The following is a 21781-nucleotide window of genomic DNA, read 5'->3' as shown; positions in this document are numbered from 1 at the left end:
AGTTTTGTCATCAGAGGAAAGATTGTCTATTTGGCACCTGATCAATATATACTTTACTATTTTTTATTATTTAATATTTTTGAAATGTGAGAATAGTATCATATTTCATCATGCTGTATTGAGGCAGGAAAGAGACCAGGTGATGTTACCATCAAAGGAAGATGCTTCTTCCTCCTGTGGGAAGACCCTATTCATGGCTGTATATACCTCTACCTTGATTATCACTCACTTCATCATCAAAATAGGCAAGCGATTTCCTCTGGTATGATGAAGTCCGTGTGTGTGTCTGTGTGTGTGTGTAATAAGACTTTTCTGATCCATTTTTAGGGGAAAGGTTGTTTCTTTTACTTACCTAAAATCCTGCCCAGGACCAGAGATTTGACTGCACTGAATTCTGTGCCTGATGCCAGGTGAACTTCTCCCCTTGTATTATCGTCAATCTACAAAATTATTACACGAGATAAAAGCATTCAAATGGATGGCATTTTGTTGAGGAGACAGGAAGCAAAGGAGGGCAAGAGAAAAAGATATATTAGGCAGTTGTTAGCATGGCCCCACACATTGAGAAAAAAACACAAACTTTAAAAATGTAATTATTTAGGTTTTTCTATGTTATTTCTATAATACCCTCAGATACCAGTGCACCCCACCTTCTATCCCCTTATATAGTTTTATTTGTCTCCACTATATAAGAAATCCAAAATTGATGAAGCTAACAAGAATATACAAAAGGTTATTTTTCACCTTAAGACTTTTACTTGGTATTTTTATTTGAGGTAGGCAGCTAAGCTATCCTGTGTAGGATACCAAAAAATTATTAGTGCTTTTCTTCAAAAACTGGCTCCATTAATAATTCCACTTTCTGCCGGGCGCGGTGGCTCAAGCCTGTAATCCCAGCACTTTGGGAGGCCGAGGTGGGTGGATCACGAGGTCAAGAGATCGAGACCATACTGGTCAACATAGTGAAACCCCGTCTCTACCAAAAATACAAAAAAATCAGCTGGGCATGGTGGCGTGTGCCTGTAATCCTAGCTACTCAGGAGGCTGAGGCAGGAGAATTGCCTGAACCCAGGAGGCGGAGGTTGCGGTGAGCCGAGATCGCACCATTGCACTCCAGCCTGGGTAACAAGAGTGAAACTCCGCCTCAAAAAAAAAAAAAAAAATAATAATAATAATAATTCCACTTTCTTTGCTGTGACTCACATCATTAACGAAAATGATTCTGACATTACAATCATTATTTTCTGATAGAATTTATTACTGCATTTATCTAAAGTAAACTGGTTTCATCAGCGTAGCAACGGTCCTAGAAGTAGTACACTATGACATCATTTTCTTTCTTTGCAGAGACAAGTTAGAAAAGATTGACATTGTAACTATCTAGCATTAATAATATAATGAACAAAATTGTATTGCTTAAAAAGGTTCTGACTACATTTGATGGTCTATTATCTACAGAAGAAGACCACTCAAAGTGTCTCTGCTTCTTGTGCTCATCAAATTTCTGGTTGAGATCCTTCATGCTAGAGAGTCATTACAATGATTGCTTCTGCTGAATTTACTATATTACCTCTATAAAGACCACTCCTTCTTCTCTGTTAATCATTATATGGTGAAGTTGTCCATCAGCCATGTTTTTAAAATCAAAGTTAACAACATCAGGCTCTTGAGATCTATTTAGCTTGTATCTGATCTGTAAACTTCCTAAAGTGGGGGAAAATAGTGATATTTTTAGTAAAAATAGTACTGTGAGAATGGCTTACTTAAAAATCAGAGTCACATTTTCGTTGTTAGTTAGTCATTTTGAGGGAAAAATTGGAAGATACCTTCTTATCATAATCCTTAAGAGTCTGTTTCCAAGTGAAATTGCAGTACTGTATTTTCAAAATCACAACCAAGTATGTTGCTCATAAGCACTATCTTTCCTGCAAATCTTTAATTTACTTCTCTAAAAATCAACTCAGATTAAGCATATGCAAATCTCTGCACTGGCCTCTTACTTAAAAAATAATATTAAGTGTTCCTGAAATACCAAACAATTGTTTAATATTGCAATAATATTCTGTTTTTATAATCTTTAGATAATATATCTCACACTCCAGAAATATAACAATTAATGAAGTTATTAAAGGCAAAATGCAATTTTACTAAAGATAAGAAATACACCCAAGAGGTCATGGTCATACTCTTTGAAATGAAATAATGGTCCGATGAATGCTTTTAAGCCAAATTTACCATCAGAATTAGTACTACTCATTTAATTGCCTGGAGATGTCAATTAATTTATTTCACAGGATATATTTCCATTTAACAAAGAAAATGCCCTAACATATAATAAAAGTTAAGCTCAAAATGCACACGAAGGATAAATACACTTAAGGAATAATGTTATTTTTACTTTGGTGTTCAGTGCCCTTGGGATATACTTGAATTACTTGAAATGATATAGTCATGTTTATATGTTTACTTTCCTTATCCCGAGAATTTACTTCCAAAAGTTTTACTTTTAATCCATATACAGAAAACAGAAAAACAGCAGTCAATGGTTTTCTGTAGGAAACACATTTCCTAATAAACATGTCCTTAACACTGCATGGATATACTATTTTTTTAACCATGACAATTTTTTGACTAAAAGTACAACAGAAAGATCATCTTGTGGACATATTCGTATCCATTATGCTGGTTTATTAACATTCCTTCAATGTTTCTTTGCTTTGATTTGCAGGAAATACTTAGGTGCAACAAGACACCTAATTTCAAAATGAACTACAAAACAAATATTGATATTCATAGGGAATAATCAAGGAACTAACGGTAATAAAATATAATGAGCATTTTACATAAATAAAAATACACTGCATATGTAAAAGTATCAAAATTACAAAGAGATAAAGGCATCTTAATCATTTTAAATAATCCTTTTAGATTAGACTTATAGGATACTACTAAAAATGTAAATACAGAAACAGGCACACTCTGTTTTTCTGTTTGTAGCTTGAGAAGCAAGAACACAAGAAAGATCCATATTACAGAGCTAGTGTTCTAACGTAATTTTCTCTCATCTAAAAAGAACTCACCATTTTTGGCAATGATAATGGAAAGGTATTCTTTGTAAAAGGAGCTCACAAAAAGCAGCAAGCTTGGTGTTCGTGTCGTTCGGAAACTAAATTTGATCATTTCTCAGCTCAGCTTCATATCACCATGAAATGAAGCAGCATGGGAGCTGGAGTTTTTACTTAAAAGATAATTTTCTTGAAAATTGTAGATCACGGATGAGCCAGATCCAAAATATGCAGAAATCTCTGAAATAACATGTATATTTTTGGTTAAAATGTTTAACTACAAGGATCCTGTTTTGGTTAAAATAATTGATATTTTAGTTGCTTTAAATAATAAATTGCATAGAAAGAAGAAACAACCCCAAACTAGAATTGAATAATAAAGTAAATTAATAGAGCTTTCATAATGATCTTTGAAATGGCTTTCTGTTAAAATGACATATGATTAATGCAGTAGTATAATTGTACAGTTGAAAGTTAAACACTATCTTCTCTGAGTTCAAACACAAACCAGGCTTGTCTTCTATCTCCTTGATCATCTACCTTTTAATTTAAAATTCAACTCCCATCTATTATTTTGTAGATAGTACACACTAGTCTTAAATGAAGTGTATCTTAAAAGACTGGGGTATCCTAGCTACAAAATAGGAAGGAAGGACGTTTGAGAGACTCTCTTCTTTCCCAGGACCGACAGGCAGAAATTTTCCCTTAGGTCTAAATATTTTCTCATAGTTATTATACACTATAAAAAGAAAGCTAAGTCTGGTATTAACATGAGAGGAAAAAGCAGGATCAACAAACAGAACTAACCAACCTCTTTTAAATCATTTTACAAAAGTGTAGCATTTTCCTTGTATGAGATTAATGTCCCAAATTCTGTCTCTCTCCTTTCTCTCTCTCTCACACACACACCAAATATATGTTTGAAAATGAAGAGGATGGTAGGAGAAATAACTTGTTTTAAATTCTTGAATCTGCTTTTCTCCATTACTAAAAAAAGGGCTGGTTACTACATACAAGCTGTAGGTGATGCTTACTGGATCATACAGTAATGACTCCCTTGACATTTTAGGGGTTATTTGTTGGCTTCATTATTTTATTATCTATAATGCATATTTTATATTCAATATAATATGTTCATAAGGAATAACATTTCTGGTTGCACTTAGCAAGATGAACTGGAAATTATTTATATCCAGAAAATGAAGACAGGTTATTTTAAATAAGCGGTCTTAATTATCACTTTAAAGATGAAAAGTGTCCTAGCATGGTACCAGCAGTATATGATTATGATCACAAGTTCATTTGTAAATTATAGATTATTCCTCAGAAAAGCAGATGTCTTGAAAAGTGCATTTGGCCAACTTTTTATTAACTCATTCCCATGCTTCTTTGTAAGTCAGGAGTTGTTTTAATTTGGAGCCAAGTTTTGTTAGCCTGCTTCAAGAAAAGGTTAAATAGCCAAGAGACACTTTAAATAAAGTGAAGTAAAATTGATGTCAGTTTTCTATGAGGAACTATGAAAGAATAATAAATGTTTATATATTCATAAAAGTCTTTCTAGAACACTTAATCCTACAATTGTTCTTTCCTTCTTCCACGATGTGTATCAGAGAATGAGAAGCTGAAAAGTACTGTATTTTATTTTACCAGCAGATATTCAACATATCATACAACAAAATGTATGATTAATGTATAAATGTGTCTATTTATGTAAATGTATCAATATTTAATAGTACATTGTTTACGTTTCTGGAAAAAATATTTGTCTAAAAACTCAAACAAATAAAAATAAAAAATAATGCATCTTAAATATCCTTGCTTTGTTGAATATCTTCAACAAAAATAATAGTAACATGGCCAGGTACAGTTACATTTACAGTCTTTCATCAGGAATTTGAGACCAGCCTGGGCAACATGGTGAAACCCTATCTCTACAAAAAATACAAAAATTAGCCAGGTGTAGTGGTGGGCTCCTGTAATCCCAGCTACTTGGGAGGCTGAGGCAGGAGAATTGCTTGAACCTGGGAAGTGGAGGCTGCAGTGGTCCAACATCACGCCACTGCACTCCAACCTGGGTGACAACGACAGAGTAAGACTCTGTCTCAAAAAAAAAAAAAAACAATAATGCTTTTAAATAATTTTAAAATAATGAACTGCCCCAAGGGGCAGGTTTTGGTTTTTCTTTTTTTTTTTTTTGAGACGGAGTTTCGCTCCTGTTACCCAGGCTGGAGTGCGATGGCGCAATCTCGGCTCACCGCAACCTCCGCCTCCTGGGTTCAGGCAATTCTCCTGCCTCAGCCTCCTGAGTAGCTGGGATTACAGGCACGCACCACCATGCCCAGCTAATTTTTTGTATTTTAAGTAGGGACGGGGTTTCACCATGTTGACCAGGATGGTCTCGATCTCTTGACCTCGTGATCCACCCTCCTGGGCCTCCCAAAGTACTGGAATTACAGGCTTGAGCCACTGCGCCCAGCAGGGCAGGTTGTTAATAACCAAATAATTTAAGAACATAAACATTAGGTGGGAAAAAAGTAGATTGAACACTTTAAAATACATAAGGTGACAATGGATTTATCATTAACAAACACTAGTTTTTCAGAAATGAGTCAAATATTTAAGTAATGAAATATGATGGGCTTCATCTTTGAATATGTGATACTGTCTCAACACCAGGATCTTTAACCTATTCTTTATATTCAATAGACACTTTGCCAAACAAATTCAGAAACTGATTTTTTTTTTTTTTCAAATAGCTGCAAAGGACAGAACTGACAGACACTCAAGTCACATTGAATACACTTTTCTGCTACAGTCTCCATGCCACACTTACCATTTGAGCAGAATGGCCCTGTGTATGCAGAGAAAGTGCAGTCACAAAAGAACCCAATGGGCCTTTCTCTGCACTTCCCTCCATTGCGGCATAACTTCCCATAGCTGCTGCAATGTCCCCTACAACCTGGCTGCACTTCTGGAGTCACCTGGGCTCTTTCTTCCAAATCCAGGGACATCCCGTTCAACTGCAGAGACCGAATGCAGCCCAGAAAGCCTCTCTGTCTGGTGGCCGTTCCACCTAAAAGGGAAATACAGCAAATGGAAAAATGGAAACATGTTCCTAGGTGTTTTATTCAGGATTTAAACACCAAACAAAACTGAGGCCTTACAGAGAACAGCAAAAAAAAAAAAAAGGATAAGCAAATATAATTATGGAAACACAATTCATGGCTCCAAATACAGACTCCAAGAAAGATAAAACCTTAATTCATTTAACTTGAATATGTTACATATTTTTTTCTAAAAAATATTTTCTGATCTTTAAATTGAGGAATAAAATAAAGCTCATACTATACTCTTATTCAAAGTAACAGTGACATGTGTTGCTATTTTAATGTAGAAACTACTATCTGGGAATTTTAATAAGTACATATTGCTGGGTAAATATGGTTCATCCTTCATATTTAAACCCAACCTTGATTCTGGTACTGTTTTATTTTTCTAAGAATTATGAAGGAAGCTTGAGATCTTCTGATGGTGCAATGACATGGTCCTTCGGTTGTTATCCATTCATTGAAAATATGGTAATTGAAAGTCAGATTATTTGTTTTTATCTGACCTATTTCCCAGTGATTGTTTTTCTAAAGGTTAGTCTAGTGTTCATTGTTTTATGCTTGGAAATATTTTTAACAAAATTGCAAAAGGGAATCAATACAGAGAGAAGTGATGTAACATTTATTGAATATATAATCATATGTACTTATCAAGTCACCCTTAATGAGGTCTAAAATGTTTGGTTGGAATCAGACCCCATTATTCTAAGATAAAGGTTCTCTAACTTTAAGAAATAGGGATAATACATAATCACATGGAGAGCTTCTAATAAATGGACTCAGTAGCTTGCCCCAAGAAATACCGGTCTGTGGTTCAAAAATAGGATTGTGAATCTTAAGAGTTAATAAGGCTTGCAGGAGATTCTAATTCAGATGATCACTAGAACATCATTCCATAAGCACTATCCTGACAGGATTGTAAGCCCTGGGTGGACTCATACATAAATTTGTGTCCAGGAATACCCTAAGTGAATGCTCAGAACTTGAAGTGGTAAAATAGTACTCTAATCTAAATAACCTGGTAACTCTAATGAGAGGCATCAGATGGTTATGACACCTTTAAAAAGAAGTTCCATCTTTGGATAAATGATGCTGTCTCACCACCACGACCTTGTACACTCTTTACATATAAATTCTCTTTTTCTAAAACATGTTCACTTCGTTCTCTTCCAAATCACTTAGGCAGTTCCTTAACCTAGCCTTCATTCAACAAGGGCTACTGCAATTGGTACTGTATCTCCAACACAAAGAACGGTGCTAGACAGATAATTTCTGTGTTATAGCTATGAAATCCATTCATTCACTCATTTGTTAAGCCACATTATACCTGAAAGTGGGAAATGTGGGCATAGTGCTTCAAGGGTAAAGAGGGGACCCCTTCTGCCCCACAGAGATGCTTGGGTCTCTGAGACTAACACCCAAATTTAATAAACTAATTATTTATCTGCAAATAATGAAAAACGATGAAAAAGAACCTCAAAGAATTCCTGAAAATTCTGGACTTTGGGGCATTAACACTATTCAGAATTCAGATTCATAGATATAACTATATCCAAAATGTTGTATTTAAATATCTATTCAAATTGTTTCAGTTTACATAATTTGTTTCTCCTCAATGAAGGATGCCAAGGTCTTAAGGGTGTTGCCATTCTCCCTATGTATAAATCTGTTTATAAATCTAGACAGTGTCAACTTATTGCCATTGTCATAAGTAATCATGGTAGGGATGGATTTAATTTCATCACAGAGTCTGAGAATGCCTGAAAATATTTTTGTTTAATTTTTCTTATGTTTACATTTACTCAATCTTCCACCTTTTTTTTTTTTTTTTAGTTTTTATAACATGGGTGCCCAATTGAATTGTTCATTCTTTTTTGTAGCTCGGTTTTCAAAATTGTTTATTAGACACACAATAATTATTCATATTTATGGCATACCTAGTGATGTTGTGACACATATAATGTGTAGTGATCAGATCAGAGTAATTAGTATCTCCATCATCTCAAATATTTATCATTTTTTAGTGTTGGGAACATTCAATATCTTCCTAGCTATTTGAAACTACACAGTATTGTAAACTATAGTCTCCCTACAGTGGCACAGAACACTATAACCTTTTCCTTCTATCTGGCTGTAATTGTGTATCCTTTGGCAAATCTCTCTCCGTGTCCCTTCCCTCTACCTTCCCCATCTTCCAGTAGCCTCTGTTCTACTTTTTACTTCTATGAGATCATCCTTTCCTAAGCTTCCTTATATGAGTGAGATAATGCTGTGTTTAACTTTCTGTTCCTGGCTTATTTCACTTAACATATGTCCTTCAGTTCTATCCATGTTGCTGCAAGTGACAGGATTTCATTCTTTTTTTATGGCTGAATTGTATTCTATTACACATAGCACTTTTTACCCATTCATTCGTTACTGGACACCTGGGTTGAGTCTACATCTTGGCTATTGTCAACAACGTTGCAATAAACCTAAAGGTACAGTGTCTTTCCAACTGATTTTCTTTTCTTCGGATAAATGCCCATTAGTGAAATTGTTGGAGCATATGGTACTTCTATTTGTAGTTTTTTGAGGACCCTGCCATTCTCGAAGTCTCTTTTCTGCCTTACACCCAAGATTTTTCTTTTTTTTTCCACACCAGAGTTGCTACTCCTTTATCTTCACACCTCCCTATTCTTCCACTCTGCTGATTCAACTCAATGAGCTCCCAGGGCCAAAACTCTCCGGCCAAGATTCTTTCGGGATCCTTCTTGGATATTTCTTCCCTGGGTAAGGCAGCTAACATTTTGGTTTTCACTTCGGAACAGGAACTTTTTGCAGGGGGCCACATGCTGTGAACTCTGAATTAAAGATGTATTTCTGATGTATTTAATTTACTTTGTATTATACCACATTAAATCATGGCATACAGTTCATAGTAAACAGTAACATTAGATTACATTGTTATATATTTGCTACTCTGAAACATACACAGACTCCCTAACTCAGGGGCTTATCTCATTCTGCCAGTAACAACATAACTCAATAACTTGGGGTCCAATGACTGACTAAAGTCTATTTTCAACTGTTCTAACTGGATTTTTTGTGTTTGTTTAGTTTGTTTTGGATGATGGGAAACGAGAGGCATAAAGAATTTCAAAGACTGGTCCATGGGTCCATCCAAGGAAATATTAGAATAAACACATTTAGTTAAAGGCAGGGGTAGGATTTGGACCCACAAATAGCCTTTCATTCCAAGGAAGCTTCTTTTCACTTCACACCACTATGTGGTAAAAAAAGAAGACTCTTCCATTTTCCTGTCTGCCTCAGATCATCTTTGGATTGAATAGCACCTCAGCTCGCCAAGCTTTATTTAGCAGCTCTTTCTGGGCACTGAAAGTATGAAACTATATGAAATCAATCTTGCTGTCAAAAAGCTCTAGTAATAAGTTTAGATGGGGAAACACAAGATTACTACAAGATAACAAAAACAGATACACAGTAAAGAAGAAAATCAGAGAGTGGGATGAATAGCAGGAGAAAAAAAAATATATATATATATATGTGAGAGACACATACTTAATATGTGTAAGAGTGAGAAGAAAATCAACATGCAACTTTATAAACAGGACGTCTTAATTCTGTACTTTCAGAGAGTTATTTGCCTAAACAAATAGTTTTAAGCTTCATTTTAAGTGACCAGAAAACATAATGTCTAATCAGACGCAGACCACTATGTCATACATGTATTTAGAATTTTGCCTTTCCCGTTAGGTTTCAAGTTAATAACTTAATTTTCAGATGTAACTATTCCGAAAAACATGGCTAATGTGAATAGGATTGGGCTCAAAAGCTTAATTGAACATTCCAGTGCCTTTTCAGGGTTAGAGTGTGTCCAATGAAAATGAGTTTCACTTTGGTTAATTGATTCTGGATGTTTCCACTGAGCTATTACGTTTGGAACTGTCTTCCAATTAATTTTCTATCAATTTACCTGCCATGCTATATCAGATATAATGAATTTCAGGACTTCACAAACACTAAGTATCTTGTGAAACAAATGCCTAACCTTTCCATGTTTATTGAGAATAACTGAACCTGTCCACTTACGTAATGCTACTGAGGTCTTGTATCTAAATTATTTGTCGGTTGCTGAGCAGAGACCCAGCACCAACCATGTTCATTATTATCAGGAAATTACTATAAGTGACAGATGTTATTGTCATGGAGTAGGAGCTAGATCTTTCTTATGTCAATTTTCCACTACTTTTGTTGCAGGAAGACCTTTCAGATTACACTTTACATTTTTAATGGCAAATTATTCAAGTGCTGTGCTTGAATATTATTGAGAATTAATCAGGAACAACTGCATAACTCACCCAGGGGCTTTACAGAAATAAAGAAATCAAGATCCTCAAGCTTCTCTTCAAAATTCAAAGCTATAGAAATCTGCCTGGCAGAGTACAAGGACACTCTCTGACCTTTGTACCACGGCAAAAGAAAAAAGGCGAAGCCCCAGTCACCAAATTAATTTGGGGCAGGAAAGTGATAGGGCATGCAGGCTGGGCCCAGGGCCAAGTCAGGGGATTGAAGGGGAAAAGCTGTCTTCTGTATGTCAAGCACTGGACTTTGAGCACTGTCTGCATACTGGAGGAAGACCTCTCCTTGCAGAAATAGTGGTGTTGGTTAACATAGAAGGCCGGGAATATGGAAGTCTAGCTGTAAGTTTGTCATGTCATTAAGCAAAGTCCTGGAAAGGAGGGGAAGAAGGGGATTATTCTTGCTCTTGTTCAAATAACTATTATGGTTCAAAGAGCCAGCTCTGGTAAGTAACAGTGTCGTGGGCAGAAAATTCAGTCACTTTTCCCTGAACCAAAGTCAGTGGTAAAAATGTGCCCCAGTAGCAGTAGCAGCAGAAAGAATGAATCTATTCAGACTTCTCACATGTTGAAGCCAGAGCAGCTCTCTAGTTTGAGCAGGCTAAAGCCTGTTTCAAAGAAATTAACTGTTTTTTACTGATGAATAATCACATTCTCTTGTCCCCAAACATCACATCTGAATTCTGACTTCAGTCAAATATCTCTAAGATTTATCTACTGGACACAGAAAAGTACACTGGACTGGTCCCAGTGGCTCACATCTGTAATCCCAGCACTTTGGGAGGCTAAGGTGGGCTGATCATCTGAGGTCAGGAGTACAAGAACAGCCTGGCCCACGTGGTGAAACTCCATCTCTACTAAAAACTACAAATATTAGCCAGGCATGGGTGGCAGGCGCCTGTAATCCCAGCTACTCTGGAGGCTGAAGCAGGATAAATTGCTTGAACCCGGGAGGCGGAAGTTACAGTAAGCTGAGATCATGCCATTGCACTCCAGCCTGGGTGACACAGTAAGACTCCGTCTCAAAAAAAAAAAAAAAAAAAAAGAAGAAGAAAAGAAAGGTAGAGCAGGGGCTTCTTAGGCTCATTATGAAAAAGATACCTCAAGAAGGGGAAAAGTCATAATTAAGATAAATTATTTTATTACATTAAAGAGAAATGTGACCTTTATTGTACTGAATTCAAACATAAGTCTGCTTGATATTCTTATATGCTAACTATATTTTAGCGAATTAAAAAACAAAATTAAAGAAATCTGGAACACATTATAATTAAGAACTTCTGTTCATCCAAGGAAACTATTAACAATATGAAAGCATAATCAACTCAAAGAGAGATCAAAGATCTTGCAATAAATTTATATAAAAAGGATTCATCCGAAATATATAAAGAATGCTTACGAATTTTTTTTAAGAAGAAGATAACCTTGTAGAAAATGGGCAACAGATCTGAATAGCCACTTTATAAAGGAAGCTATCTAATGGTGAATAGAGATATGGCAGTGTTTCCTGTGCTTAGCCTATGCTCATGCTGTGACCTAAAATTTCACTCCTAGGTGAAATCACAAAAATACACACATATGTTATACACACACACACACACACACACACACACACACACACACAGAGCTAAGCTAAGATTGATCACTAAGGTTTCAGAGCTTCAATATGTTTAGAGTTCAACAATAACCTTTGCATGTGGCTTTTAGAAGCTGTTCACTCTAAACAGTCGATAAATATTTATACATCCAATGCAATTCATATGCAAAGCAAATGACTTCTGACTATGTCAGGGGTCCTAACTTCTCCTCCAGGTTCGAGTCACAAAGCACTGAAATAAAGTTAGCCCCATTTAAAAACCTGTCAGTAAAATAATTGAGACTGGAAACAAAAATTGCAGAGCCAGTTAAATGAAAATCAATTCAAGGCTAATTTAAGAAGCTTCTACGAAAATGCTGAGTTTACAAGCCAAAATAGAATATGACCACTGTCACATTTCAGCTTAAAATATGATTGATTCTTTTCTCTCCATCATTTCTGCAGTTGGAGAATGTTTGTGAGTCTACGATAACAGCAGTGACTGGATGCTAAGTCCTCCGTGTTAGCTAGTCAAGGGCAAGTGTCAGTATTAGGTCATGAAACATTTTTTTAAGGATAAAAAGAGGCAGTTCTGAATAAAACTATTTAAGATAGGTATAAATCACAGACACACACACACACACACACACACACACACACACACACACACACGGATAGTAAAGACCTAATGTCACAGCTAAGAATAAGAATGGAGAAAGATGGGCTATGAACCAGTGAATCTATTTTATTATAAAAAGCAATGAGGTGTGCTGGCTGGAATTATTTGGGGGAAGGAAGATATTCATTGCGTTGGTCTTCATTGTGTCTAATGTATTACATTAGGCTGATGTTAATTCTTATCACTTATTAATACAAGGATTTTGTGCATTATTTTATTCTTCCTTTACTTTGCATGACATCCTACAGTTTAGATTAGTTGAAGCTAATTGTTCTAATATTTGAAATGTCAGGGATTGTTTAAAAGCCTTCTGTTTTGTATTGCTCAGGTGTAGGCTAATGCTAGCTAGATCTCTGAAAATCCATTTATCATTTCCTTATTCCTATTTCAATTGTCATATATAACTGCTGCCCAACTGGATCACATTTTTTAAAAATGCTTTCTATTTATTTTTACTGATTTTTCTTAGAAATTAAAGCATCAATCTTTCCTCAGAGTTTCACTCTCAGATGTGAACATACTTTACGATTAGTCTTTAGTAGAGATGGTGAAGAAGCAATGGAGTAAATAGACTGGATTCCTTCACATGACCTCATTGCAACGGCCACATCTGAGAGACTACAGACAATGTTAATCTCCAGGTAAGGCGTGGTGGCTCACACCTGTAATCCCAGTATTTTGGGAGGCTGAGGCGGCAGGATCTCTTGAACCCACAAGTTCAACCAGCTTGAGCAACATAGGGAGACTGTGTCTCTACAAGAAAAATACAAAAAATAGCCTGGTGCGGTGGTACATGCCTGTGGTCCCAGATGTTCTGGAGGCTGAGGCAAGAGGATCACATGAGCCTGGGAAGCAGAAGGTGCAGCAAGCTATGATGGTGCCACTGTACTCCAGGGTGGGTGACCAACAGATAGACTCATCTCAAATTTTAAAAAAAGTTAACCTCAAAAAAATTAATACTAATAAATATTATCAACATAAAACCAGTTAGTAAGATGGAGAATATAATTTAAATCTAAATTATCATATATCCAAATATCTACACATTTTATTTGCAAAGTGTTAAACATAGTATCTCAGATTAATATATTTACATGTTATTGAAATTTCTTTTATTTCATATTTATTTATTTTTTTTTGAGACGGAGTTTCGCCCTTGTTACCCAGGCTGGAGTGCAATGGCCCGATCTCGGCTCACCGCAACCTCCGCCTCCTGGGCTCAGGCAATTCTCCTGCCTCAGCCTCCTAAGTAGTTGGGATTACAGGCACACACCACCATGCCCAGCTAATTTTTTGTATTTTTAGTAGAGACGGGGTTTCACCATGTTGACCAGGATGGTTTCGATCTCTTGACCTCGTGATCCACCCGCCTCGGCCTCCCAAAGTGCTGGGATTACAGGCTTGAGCCACCGCGCCCGGCCCTTCATATTTATATTTTAAAATAACTTTGTTATTTGAAATATACTGCAGTAGCATTCTACTAAATTTGTTTACCAAGTAGAAGGTGCATTTTTAACAAAACTACTTAATGCTGGAATAGCAACATCATCTATCTTAGACTGTGGAACACTAACAGTCTTTCAGTCTTGTCCTATTTATAAAAATAGTGTTTCTATGTAATTTATTCATTTTTTAAAAACAAATTTTATTGTGTATATTGAAGTTTACAACATAATATTATGGGAAACATAGAGGTAGTAAAATGGTTACTGCAGTAAAGCAAATGAACATAGCTGTAATCTGACATAGTTACTTTTTTGTGACAAGTCTGCTATATTTAACAAAAATCTCAAATACCATACAATTTTATTAACTATAGTCCTCATGTTGTACATTTAATCTCTAAACTTGTTTGAACATTATTATTATTACCATCTATCTCTGTATTTGAAACATTTTTATTAGAAGAATAAAATCATGCTGAGAACTGTACTTACTTTTTGGAATCACATTTACCTCATTCATTTGCCCCATATCCAAATAGAAAGGATAGTTGTTATGCACACTGAAAATGCTGATTAGCTATAATTATCTTTAAGATGGATGGATGAACCAAAAATTAAATTCTTGAACTTGCAAGTAAGGGGAATTAAATTACCCTTTAAAACTGTAACTAGAAAATCAATTACATTGGATTGAAGTAGAGATTACCAGTCACCCATGGAGTCACAAGCTTTGAAAATAGAGCAAGACTTAAACCTAACATATTTCAAGGTATTAATATCTGAGGCAATGGGAGAAGGGTCCTTCTACGTATGACATGTGCTGGAACAAAATCTATAAATAAAGAAGCCCAGTTTACTGTTGAGAGTGTGATTATGGAGCAGGTACATCTCATTTAAAGAAAGCATGTAGGTGAAATATTTTCTGTGGCCTGTGAAGGGCCACAGACTCTGGAGCCTGGAAAGCTATGGCTTGTGGTATATAATCTGCATTGTGTAGCCAGGAAATAGCTTTAATCACTACTATGAATCAAGATGAAGGGAGCAAACAAGAAAAACTAATTTCAGGTGAAATTTAAAACTAGGCTGGTGTTTAAAACTTACTGGTGCCTCACACCTGTAATCCTAGCACTTTAGGAGGCTGAGGTGAGTAGAGCACTTGAGCCCAGGAGTTTGAGACCAGCCTAGGCAACACAGCAAAACTCTGTTTCTATAAAAAATACAAAAATTAGCTGAGCGTGGTGGCATGTACGTGTGGTGAACACTACATGGGAGGCTAAAGTGTGAGGATTCTTTGAGCCCAGGAGATCAATGATGCAGTGAGCAGTGAGCACACCTCCACACTCCAACTTGAATGGCATAGGGAGATGCTGTTTCGTTTATAAATAAATAAATAAAAATAAAAACTTGGAAATGATGTCAGAAACCCAGAGACCTACAAAGAAGCATTTCATCCCCAAGCGTTTTATCACAAATAGTAAAACACTGACATTAGTGACAAATTTATTAGCAAGTTGTGTGCATCTAAATTTCAACATCTCTACGTTAGCCTGTAGCACCATTCTCTCTCAGAGGGACCCCTAGGATAGCCTGCCTGCCCTTCTTTTCCTCCATCCATAGCCATCCGAGTAGTAAGAAACAGCTCGGAAAATGTAAATTAAATTATGCCATTCCTCTGATACCTCAAAGTAAAATCCCTAGTTTTCACCATGGCCCTACAAGGTCCAATATATACCTCAATCTTGTTTCCCATCATAATTTCCCTAACACTGATTCTCTCCAGCCACGTTGTTTTTCCCCTGTTCCTTGAATCCCTAAAGCTTATTCCTACCACTTTGAGCATGATCCCATGGCCTGGAATTCTCTTCCTTCAGGTGTTCACACCATTCTCTCGTCTGCTTCATCTGGCCTCTACTCAAATTAGGACTCTGCTAACGTCTCCAGAGAGGACTCCCAAGAGGACTACACTGACCACCCTACTTGAAACAGAAGTCCCCAACACAAATCACTGTCTGATTTCAGGCTATGCTTTTTACTTTATGGCATTTATCACTGTCTGAAAATTTATGTATGTATATGTGTCTGCACACACATGTATACATGTGTGGATACGTACATATGGTGATTATATACATCACATGATGCATACATATGGTGATATATATGGTGATATATATACTTGTATATGTATTTACATATACATATATACACATATATAGTATACACACACGCATACACACATACAAATATACATAGTTATATATATATACACACACATATATAGTATACATACACAGGCACACACACATACAAATATACATAGTTATATATATATACACACACATATATAGTATACACACATACACACACACACACATACAAATATACATAGTTATATATATATATCACACATATATAGTATACAAACACAGGCACACACACATACAAATATACATAGTTATATATATATACACACACATATATAGTATACACACACACGCACACACACATACAAATATACATAGTTATATATATATACACACATATATAGTATACACACACAGGCACACACACATACAAATATACATAGTTATATATATATACACACACATATATAGTATACACACACAGGCACACACACATACAAATATACATAGTTATATATATATACACACACATATATAGTATACACACACAGGCACACACACATACAAATATACATAGTTATATATATATATACACACAAATATATAGTATACACACACAGGCACACACACATACAAATATACATAGTTATATATATATATACACACATATATAGTATACACACACAGGCACACACACATACAAATATACATAGTTATATATATATATACACACACATATATAGTATACACACACATGCACACACACATACAAATATAGTTATATATATATACACACACATATATAGTATACACACACACGCACACACACATACAAATATACATAGTTATATATATATATACACACACATATTTAGTATACACACACACGCACACACACATACAAATATACATAGTTATATATATATATACACACATATATAGTATACACACACAGGCACACACACATACAAATATACATAGTTATATATATATACACACACATATATAGTATACACACACATGCACACACACATACAAATATAGTTATATATATATATACACACATATATAGTATACACACACATGCACACACACATACAAATATACATAGTTATATATATATATACACACACATATATAGTATACACACACACAGGCACACACACAAATATACATAGTTATATATATATATACACACATATATACTATACACACACGCACACACACATACAAATATACATAGTTATATATATAGCCTGCAGTCTAAGCCCTTTCCTAACTGACTAGTTCACTCTAGTGGAGGTGAAGATAAACCAAGCCCCATCCGTGGTATTTTAACAGCCAATGATTTTCTCTACCCAAAATGTTTTTTTGCTTTTTTATGAGCCCTTCCCTTAGTATCTCCACACTAAATCATATCAACTTACTCACAGTTGTCTGTGAACAGAAAGGAGGAAATTGTATAAACAGATTTGTATTAACAGCATATGTAACCATTCTTCAAAAATCTTAGTTTTACCTCACCTTTTTAATTTTCAATGACTTTGACCTAAATATAATCAAGAGTTCTTTTTCATAAAACTTTGGAATAACACCCGTCCTTACATTTCAACACATATAGTGACGTCAAAGGCCTAACCAACTGCCTCCATGAAGACGAAATCTTTTAGATCCTTATTTATTATTATTATTATTATTATACTTTAAGTTCTGGGGTACACGTACAGATTGTGCAGGTTTGTTACATTGGTATATATGTGCCATAGTGGTGGTGTGCTGCATCCATTGCCCCGTCATCTGCATTAGGTGTTTCTTCTAATGCTATCCCTCCCCAATCCCCTCACCCCCTGTTATTCCTCCCCTAGCCTCCCACTCTGCAGGCCTTGGTGTTTGATGTTTCCCTTTCTGTGTCCTTATTAAAATTGTATCACATGATTAATGCTAAAAGACTAAAGTCTGTTTTCAAGCAGTTTTCTGATGTCATACTAGTGCTTCATTACAACTTTCTGAAGTCACCTTTAGGCCGACGTAACACAGAGTGACTCCATCTCATAAAGCTGAAATTCATACCAAGAGTGAAAGGTCATCCACAGGCAAACTGCAGCATATTTCACTGAAAAATTCGAGGACGATTTCAGCCTCTCAATTTCCAAGAATAGTAAGGCTATTTCCAAGCTACTGACAGATTTTAAATTGCCATACCTTTTGTTGCGGCCATCTCTCATTTTTTCGTAATTCAAGAAATAGGTTTGTCAATGTCCTGAGTTTCTAGCGTGTTATTAAAAGTTATATATTTCTGCTAATATATTATTATCTTCATACCCTTAAGTTAGTCAGTCAAGTGGTCACAAGATCATGATTAGATTGTCTGTTACAGTGCCTTACTTATAGAAGCTATGCAATAAATATTTGAGTAAAGGAAGTAATAAATGATTAAAATATTAAGTATACAAATATATTAGTAATCTCAAATATGTCTTCCTCAAATGTGTTGCAAATAAGCTTCATCCTCTTTAGTGAGAGAAGGTTAATAAAATCAGACTGTTAAGAAATAAAAGGTGTAGTGGGGATCTGATCAATTTTCTTGAAAAGTATAACGCTTGAGAATGCTTGAAAAATAATTTATTTGTTGATGTTGTTGTTGCTGAGACAGGGGCTCCCTCTGTTACCCAGAATGGAGTTCAGTGGCGTGATCATAACTCACTACAGCCTCCAGTTACTGGGCTCAACAATCCTCCCACCTCAGCTTCTCAAATCCTGGGATTACAGGGTGTGCCACCATGCTTGACTAAATTTTTTAACTTTTTACTTTTTGTAGAGATGGGGTATTGCTGTATTTCCCAGGCTGATCTCAAACTCCTGGCCCCAAGCAATCTTCCTATCTTGGTCTCCAAAAGTGGTAGGATTACACAGTATCTAAGCTTGAAGCACAATTTCTAACATTTTATCATTTATTCTGCTTTACAGTGCTTTTATGTTTATATTAAAATATATGAGAAGTGATCGAGTAAGAGATAATTCATGATCTATAATTTCTACAAACAAGTTAGCAAAGATGCGAAGCAAAACAAACACATCCAGGAGGATTCCACTATCAAATCTATAAATGCCACATGAATGGATTTAGGAAATAAAAAAAAAATGGACAAAATGAGGGAAAATAGCAGAGAACTGGTGGAACTATCAGACCAGGAATTCTATACACACTGTGTGTCTGGGTTTTGTGTGTGTGTGTGTGTGTGTGTGTGTGTGTGTGTGTGTGTGTGTGTGTGTGTTTGCTACTGGCCTGTTTTCCATGTGGTGTTTGTGGGGTGGAGGAGTGTCCATTGTTTGGCATCAACTGGAATTACAAGGAGGTTTCCTCATCAATTCTGAGAACAGAGATAAACATTCCTGATATCATAGTAAAACACTGATGTAATAAATAAACAAGCTGAAACCAATCATATAACCTGAAATATTAAGCATGCAGGTAAGGCAGGGAATGGTTGAGTTGTAATCCCAGCACTTTGGGAGGCTGAGGCGGGTAGACTACCTGAGGTCAGGAGTTCAAGACCAACCTGGTCAACATGGCAAAACCCTATCTCTACTAAAAATACACACACAAAAAAAATTAGCTGGGCATGGTGGTGGGCACCTGTAATTCCAGCTACTTGGGAGGCTGAGTTAAAAGAATTGCTAGAACCCTGGGGGAGTGAGCCAAGATAGCACCATTTTACTTCAGTCTGGGCAACAGAGCAAGACTCTGTTTCCAAAAAAAAAAAAAAAAAAAAGAAGAAGAAGAATACATACATGCAAATAGGAATTAGTTAAGCACAAATCTGAATCTTTCTGCAGGCAAGTTAACCCCGGAAGCTCAGCTATCTCATCTGTAAAATACGGGTAACACCCATTCCACGGGTTGGTTATGAGGAAAACATGAAGCATTTGGCCATGTCTGGAATACAGTTTCTTAATCAATGGTGATTTGCTATTGCTGTTTGTTGTTATGATTCTTGTTTCTACAGTTGGTATTATTATATCTTGGCCCATTTCTGAGCATATATCCTACAACTGAATGACTGCTTAAAAAGAGAACTTACCCACAAAGAGTTGACTGTTGAGCTGTAAGAGGACGTGGCCATCTGCTGGGGCGGGCTGTGTCTCTGGTGTGAGCTGATCCACTTGAATGGATGCCTCCTTCATGTTCCTTTCAACTCTCACATGGTGCCACTGGTTGTCGTTGAAGTGGGTGGGCGACTGCACTGAGATTTCAAAAGGCCCATTCCCCGCATCAAATGAAAAAGTCACTACTGTCGGAGCTGGAAATATGACACATAAAGATTGCTCAAGTGAGTTCATGTGGTAGAGTGCTGAGTCTCCAATATACAGTACTTAAGAATAGCACCAGAGCATAGCAATCACTAAATAGAAAGGTAACAAACACAGCATGGTCGGAATGCTATTGTTTGAAACTCATGACACTGGCACAGAACTAGGTCTTCTGATGTGACATGAGACAGTTAAGTACATTCATATTTTTGAAAAAAATCAATGATATTCTAAGATATTTCTCCTCAGAGTTAAGTTTGGCTATTGATAAGAAGTAAAGCTATTTATCCAAAGCAAGAAAGCTAATAGCAACTGTCATTGTATGCAAAAATAATTGTTACAGTGATTGAAAGTTTATATAATCCCAAAGGCATGCTATACATATTTGATATTCAGATAATAGCAGCTTAGGAGTATATCAAAATGAGTGGTTGATTTAAGTAATTTTTAATTGACTAAAAAAATACTTTTTAGTTTTAATTAACTGAAATTAAAACTGCTTTTAAATTGTTATAAGAAACTACCAATTACTTTCCCAAATTATCACATGTTAAGCATCACATTATATTCTTACAAAAAGGATAATTTAATATCATTGAGTTTTTTCAAAGGGGCACAATGAAAAGAGTCAGATGATAAAGTAGACATATGAGTAGTTTAAAAATCAGTTAAAAGATTTACTACTAAATGATACAATCTCATACACTTCTCTGGAAAAGGAGACTTACAGCGAAGCTCTATTCGTATAAAATCAGTAATCTCCAAGTTCTCTAAAAATACCCCAGATGGAGCTGTTGTCTTAAAAAAGAAAGACACATCAGCGCTAAGTTCTCCGTGAAAAGTAGGAAAATGAAGATATGAAGCCTCAGTATCAGAGGAAGCTGAATTCCAAAATGATCCTGCTTTGTGGGGGAAAAAGAGAAGAAAAAGGATTCAAAAAGAAAACAAATTCAAAAATAAAATGAATGCAATTACATTTTCTCTTTTTAGCATTTTTGCTATTAAAAATCTGACTTATTTATACAAATCTACTTCTTTTTTCTATCAACTATGTAGTATACAAGACATAAGCATAAGAGATTTTACAGGGATT

The 21781-nt window shown here is 35.7% G+C and overlaps 2 protein-coding genes across 2 annotated transcripts in view; both read right to left on the bottom strand.

Moving 5' to 3' along the window:
• Positions 1 to 219: 219 nt before the first annotated feature.
• Positions 220 to 3429, bottom strand: LOC120360955 (contactin-associated protein-like 4). Its single transcript, XM_074400320.1, has 3 exons — positions 3081 to 3429; positions 1571 to 1704; positions 220 to 440 (listed from the first exon to the last, which is right to left on the bottom strand). Exons 1-3 carry the CDS (start codon positions 3178 to 3180, stop codon positions 345 to 347), a joined length of 330 nt encoding a protein of 109 aa, XP_074256421.1. The 5' UTR covers positions 3181 to 3429; the 3' UTR covers positions 220 to 344.
• Positions 3430 to 5813: 2384 nt separating this feature from the next.
• LOC101053954 (contactin-associated protein-like 4) overlaps positions 5814 to 21781 on the bottom strand; it is a 106721-nt gene continuing 90753 nt past the window's right edge. The window contains 4 exon segments of the mRNA XM_074400317.1: positions 5814 to 5821; positions 5899 to 6138; positions 20460 to 20678; positions 21417 to 21587. Coding sequence (XP_074256418.1) covers positions 5814 to 5821; positions 5899 to 6138; positions 20460 to 20678; positions 21417 to 21587 — 638 coding nt within the window.

The sequence above is a fragment of the Saimiri boliviensis genome, chromosome 6, assembly GCF_048565385.1.
Source record: "Saimiri boliviensis isolate mSaiBol1 chromosome 6, mSaiBol1.pri, whole genome shotgun sequence".
NCBI lineage: Eukaryota > Metazoa > Chordata > Mammalia > Primates > Cebidae > Saimiri > Saimiri boliviensis.
The sequence above is the reverse complement of the archived record's forward strand: the minus strand, read 5'-3'. Positions and strand labels throughout refer to the sequence as shown.

Excerpts from the sequence above, each read along its gene's own strand:
- LOC120360955 (XM_074400320.1), bottom strand. The coding sequence starts at position 3,180 with ATGATCAAATTTAGTTTCCGAACGACACGAACACCAAGCTTGCTGCTT. Across the intron at positions 1,705-3,080 it reads CATTATCATTGCCAAAAATG|GAAGTTTACAGATCAGATAC; the intron begins GTGAGTTCTTTT and ends CCCCCACTTTAG. Across the intron at positions 441-1,570 it reads AAGGAGTGGTCTTTATAGAG|ATTGACGATAATACAAGGGG; the intron begins GTAATATAGTAA and ends ATAATTTTGTAG.